Source organism: Poecilia reticulata, linkage group LG4, assembly GCF_000633615.1.
Source record: "Poecilia reticulata strain Guanapo linkage group LG4, Guppy_female_1.0+MT, whole genome shotgun sequence".
Lineage (NCBI taxonomy): Eukaryota > Metazoa > Chordata > Actinopteri > Cyprinodontiformes > Poeciliidae > Poecilia > Poecilia reticulata.
This window is the reverse complement of record NC_024334.1, coordinates 14,302,250-14,307,207: the sequence shown is the minus strand read 5'-3', so window position 1 is coordinate 14,307,207 and position 4,958 is coordinate 14,302,250. Positions and strand designations below refer to the sequence as shown.

At 39.0% G+C, this 4,958-nt stretch overlaps 1 protein-coding gene across 2 annotated transcripts in view; it reads right to left on the bottom strand.

Annotated features, from left to right (window-relative positions):
• Nucleotides 1-848: 848 nt before the first annotated feature.
• Nucleotides 849-4,958, bottom strand: part of naaladl2 (N-acetylated alpha-linked acidic dipeptidase like 2) — a 415,941-nt gene continuing 411,831 nt past the window's right edge. For both annotated transcript variants that reach the window (XM_017304561.1, XM_008407820.2), the window contains one exon: nt 849-1,446. In XM_017304561.1, coding sequence (XP_017160050.1) covers nt 1,200-1,446 — 247 coding nt within the window. In that variant the 3' untranslated portion in view covers nt 849-1,199. The remainder of the gene's footprint in view (nt 1,447-4,958) is intronic.

Sequence of the window (4,958 nt, the reverse complement as noted above, 5' to 3'; positions counted from 1 at the left end):
GACTCAAAAATCAGCATTTTTTTAACGCATCATCATGGCTATAGAAACACAAACAACCAGGAAATACATTCCTAGAAAACCTAAAAAGCGTTTGTGTATTTTCCAGCTGGCTTCCTGGAATACATTCACATGAACACAACTAATCAGTGCTAAGAAAACCATCATAAAATATAATAGACTAGAACAATCATCATGCCTTGAAACTGTACTACAAATACGTTAAAATATATATTATTCTTTTCATAGCATTAAGTTATTTTATTAAATGGTTTGTACAAAAACTAGCAAAAAATCACGCCTAACTACAACAAACGTAAAGGCCTGTTAATTTTTTTTAAATAAAATCTGGAAAATCCTTTTTATAGGATTTCTGATGATCAAATAACACAAAAAAAAATCACGTACTGTGGTTGAGGTTAAAATAACTATATTGACAATAAATATGAATTAGCTCACAGTGATCTTTACTTTACTAGGATGGCTTTTGTTCTTCGCATTAACAGATTGGTAGATTTTTGAAAAAAAAAAAAAAAGATTTATTTTCCAACCTGATTTTTATTTCACTTCAAATGCAGACAGACCATCATCCATCTGGAGAAAGTTGGGATTTCCTAAAGCAACGATTCCTTCAGAAACAAAGTGACTTCTTGGTGTTTTATTGGTGAACAGCCTAACACACTTCAGTGCTCAATGGGTTGAAAGTGTTAAATATATTCTGTTAATTCACCAAGGCTACACTTTAAAGAGGAACTCAAATACTCTTCCATTTTCTTTGCTTTTAAACACTAAAATTTGGTTTTCTTTTATACCTCACATTGATTCTGAAGTGCTACTTTCATTTTCTTTTTAAATTTAGTGCTGGAATTTGTTTAGTGAAAAGGAAAGAAACTTCCACATCATGTGGAGCAAGTGTTAAGAGGAAAATCAGGTAAAGTAACATATAGCCATTCACCTTTTGGTTCAAACTCGTTGGAAGACAGATTAGTGCAATTTAAGCAGACCCACTTTTCTGTATCATTTGCATATCAAATAGCAGGTGTGCAACAAGTTAGATCTGATACATTCATACATTTTTTTAATCTGTTTTTGCACGATTTGGATTAAAAAAAGTAGGTGAAACTGCAAATTTCATTCTTTCTTGAACCTCAGAGTGATTTTTGACATTGTTAGAGGAGGTGCTCTTTATATCTGCATCAGAATCATTTGGTGGCGCCTGGGTAATTCTGGAACAGGTCCAACCCGAAGCCAACCAGCCTCTCGGCTGAGCGCAGCGCCCTGAGGATCAGAGACAGGGACTGGTTCTTGGCGCTGTGGCAGAAGGTGTCTTTGTTTAGAACGTAGTGCTTGGCCACTTTGCTCGTCACGCTGCAGTGCAGAACCACATCCGGGGAGAACCTGAGGATGGAGAACTGGGGAGTTTTTCCTGGAAGGCTGTAAAGTAAATTTCTGTAGAGACAAAGAAAAAAAACAAAAAAACAACAACAATTGATCAGATTACAAAAGAAAAACCAACAAAAAGCTTTGGATACTGCGATGAAGAAATTCTTTTGTGGTTACATACAAATAAAGAAGTTTGAGAAGAGATTTAGCTGTTTCCTTGTTTTTATTGGTGATGTTTTTCATTGATTCTACATTGTTATGAAGAATAATAAGATTAAAGGGAATCAAGTGCAAAGTTAATAAAAGTTATTGAAAATGAACAGAATCATAAAACTCATCGTATTTGTCAGTTGGCTATTCTGAATTTGCAGTTGGTAAAACAACAAAAGCATCCCACGGACGTTGGAATTACGCCTCAGAAAGATCAAAATTGCCAAGCAGCTCTGAGTTTAGTTTCCAGCATGGCTGCCAAGGATATAGAATGTAGCAAAAGTTGCTGGCATAAATTATTTAGTAGCATTTCTTACAATTTGTATTTGATTAAACCAGAGCCAACAACAGTACAGTAAAATATCTATTTGTGAACATGTTCCTTTTGTGTTCTAACATGAACAAAACTCTGTTCTTCTGGGTTTTCATCACCAATAAAAAGTGACACTAAAATAAATGGCAAATTGCAACTAAACTGCTGTCAACTTGGCTGTGATTTTATTTCCAAATCCAAACTCCAACTCCTAACCATGTGAAACATTAGCCATCTCACAAAATGACCTGAAGGCTTCATTTCAATGTTTTTAGCTGCTAGCTCAAGGGAAAGTATTAACAATGGTTAATTAGCAGAGCAGACGAAGGTGCTAGAAATTGTTCTTTTGTCAACCGTGTTCACTTCAGAGGAAACGTGCTGCTGATGTGCGTTGAAAGAGCTTCACAAGAAAGGATGCTGCTGCTAGCAAGATAACACTCAAATCAGCTCTTCATCAAACCGCCAAGAACTTGCAGCTGCTCTAAAAAGAGCCTCAAATTGCCAACTAAGTCCAGCAGCTACTTCCATGAAGAACCTTCAGTTATAGGATGGGCTTCCCACCAGCACAGGGCTTTCCCAAAAACTACAGGCAGGTTCCACACAGCGAGCTGGGACGTTTCAGACCCGGGGCTGGATGGGCCTCTAATCATGGTGGATTCTACGATAGGATAATTTGGATAAAATTAACGTTAAATATTTAGGCTGAAATATGTGCAGGTTTCAGATAGCGTAGCCCTGTCAGCATCATACATTTTGCAGGACAATAAAATGTCACCGAAAATTATTGCTATAAACGATAATATTGTTGATTTGAACACAGCTGAAACCATAAAGAAAATGGTTTATGATGCCTCTGAAAACAACATGTCCCTTCAAAGAATTTTGACCACCAGAATGGAAATGATCAAGCTCATTTTAATTTGTCATGTCATTATTTGCTAACAGGCTTATGATATAAGATATTTATATTTTTGAAGCTCGTTCCTTTCGTTCCAAGACAGAAACCTATTTGAAGGATTTTCAGGGCCGCACATCTCATTTAAAATAAACAAGTCACTGCTAGATGAGGTGGGTCTCACCTAGCAGTGACATACAAATGATCATCAACAGTCAACAGAAAGCTGCCTCTCCTGAGCACGTGTCTTTTTCTAATTCATTCCAATGGCCATTTTCTGTCATGGTTTTGTGTAAATTGTCTGACACATTATGTCGACTGAAAACAACAACTTGTGAAGAACTGTTTTTCACTCATGTGACCTCTGCCCTCTTTGCTGTCTGCACCATGTGAGCTATTGGCCGTAAAAGTCTTCTCTCCATACAGTACAGATACGTAGATAAGTCTTTGGGGGTAGAAGAGTAGTCATTTGTAGGTCAGAATGGCACAAACTGCAGAGTGTTTCTCTCGATGGGACTGAAGAACATTGATTTCTCCTAAAGTGGCTGAACGGACAGTCTTAGAGAGTAAATGGAGTGATTCTTCATCTGTTAAGACGCAGGTCGTGTTCTATAGGGTGTGAAGAGCACTGACCTTCAGCACACAATTCAGACTCAAAGACAGAGCACTGTGAAAATCCTCCATCTACCTCTGGAAACAGCTAAATATACCACAGAGACTGTCTCTGAAGGACAGAGGCACTGAGAATATGTTGATAATATGTTATTGGGATGACAAAGGTGAAATCAATCCCAGTCCCCATGCTCAGAGAACAGTTTTTCTAAATGAATTTCTGAAGGAGGTGCCAACTTTTTCTGGAGTTGTTGTTTCAGCATGTTTCTCAGCAGGGGAGGTTCTCAGCTGGAAACACAACGGCATGGCATAAGGCCTCGGCACCGGCGAAACAGGGCTCTAAATCCACACTAAATACTGATATTTGTCTCACAGACTGTTAAAAATGGTAGCGTTTCTCTTCACTCTGCAGTCCCACATGCTGCAAAAATATGCAACAAACCAGTCAGCCCTTTCTCTAATGACAAGGCTTTAACTGGGTCTTCCCCAGTCAGCAGGGTACTCCATTTGCAGGTTCTGCGCAGTTTTGGAACCATCACAGCCGGACCTGACCAGGTATTGCATGCAAGCAATTTTATTGGCAGTAAACAGGATTCATTGATTGGTCTGTGGATTTCTGTCACGAGATGAACAAAGGCGGTACTTGTGGAGCGCATACAGCGTCAACTGGACGAAGCAACCAGCAATAAACAGATCAACCGAGAAATTTCAGAGATATTAGCTGAATGAGAGTACAATATGACATCATCTGAGCATCGACCAAAGTGCCTGTGTGCTCAGGCTCCCACTTTCTCATTGAAGAGTGAGGAACACACTGCCATTGGCTAGAACCAAACCACACATTAACCGGCTAGAGTGAGACTTGATAATGGTTCTGAAATACAGATTAAAGTGATCACATCTGGCTGGAACTGATGATGATTAACAAATGTTAGGTTTTCATAAAGCAGAAGCGCATTTTTCAATCTTATCATTCTTGACTGAACACCCCTGGTTGGTTCTCATCTTTTTCATGCTAAAATGTACAAGTACAAGAATAATTGGCAGCTTTAGAACTGAAAACAGATCCAAAGTGAAACAAAGGAGGTGAACTCCACACACCAACAAAAGAGACACAGCTGATGCTCAAAGTCTCGTTTATAACAAACAGGAGGCCATTCAGCAGCTGTCTGTTAGCGTTCCGGTTTATGGGAGCTGCTTTTGAAGAACCTGTGAGTTTAGAGAAGATATATGTCATTGATTGGTGTGCTCCTCCAAACGCTGACATGGCCCCCTAATGGAGACCACCTGCTGCTCTGAAACATAACAAACTGTGTTCAAGTCAAGACTGGGGCCTCAGGTTTGAGTCCAGGCGCTGCAGCAGCGAGCATCCAGGACCGACGGCCGCTTGGAGCATCTGCAGCCTCTCAGACTTCAAAGAAGGACTTTTATCTCCACAAGCTCTTAGTAAAGGAAGACATTTTATGTGATCATGCTGAATAAAATATGAGATCATGTTAAACTTAAATATTTTTGGATATTCATATTTGACGTATTTGAAGAAATATA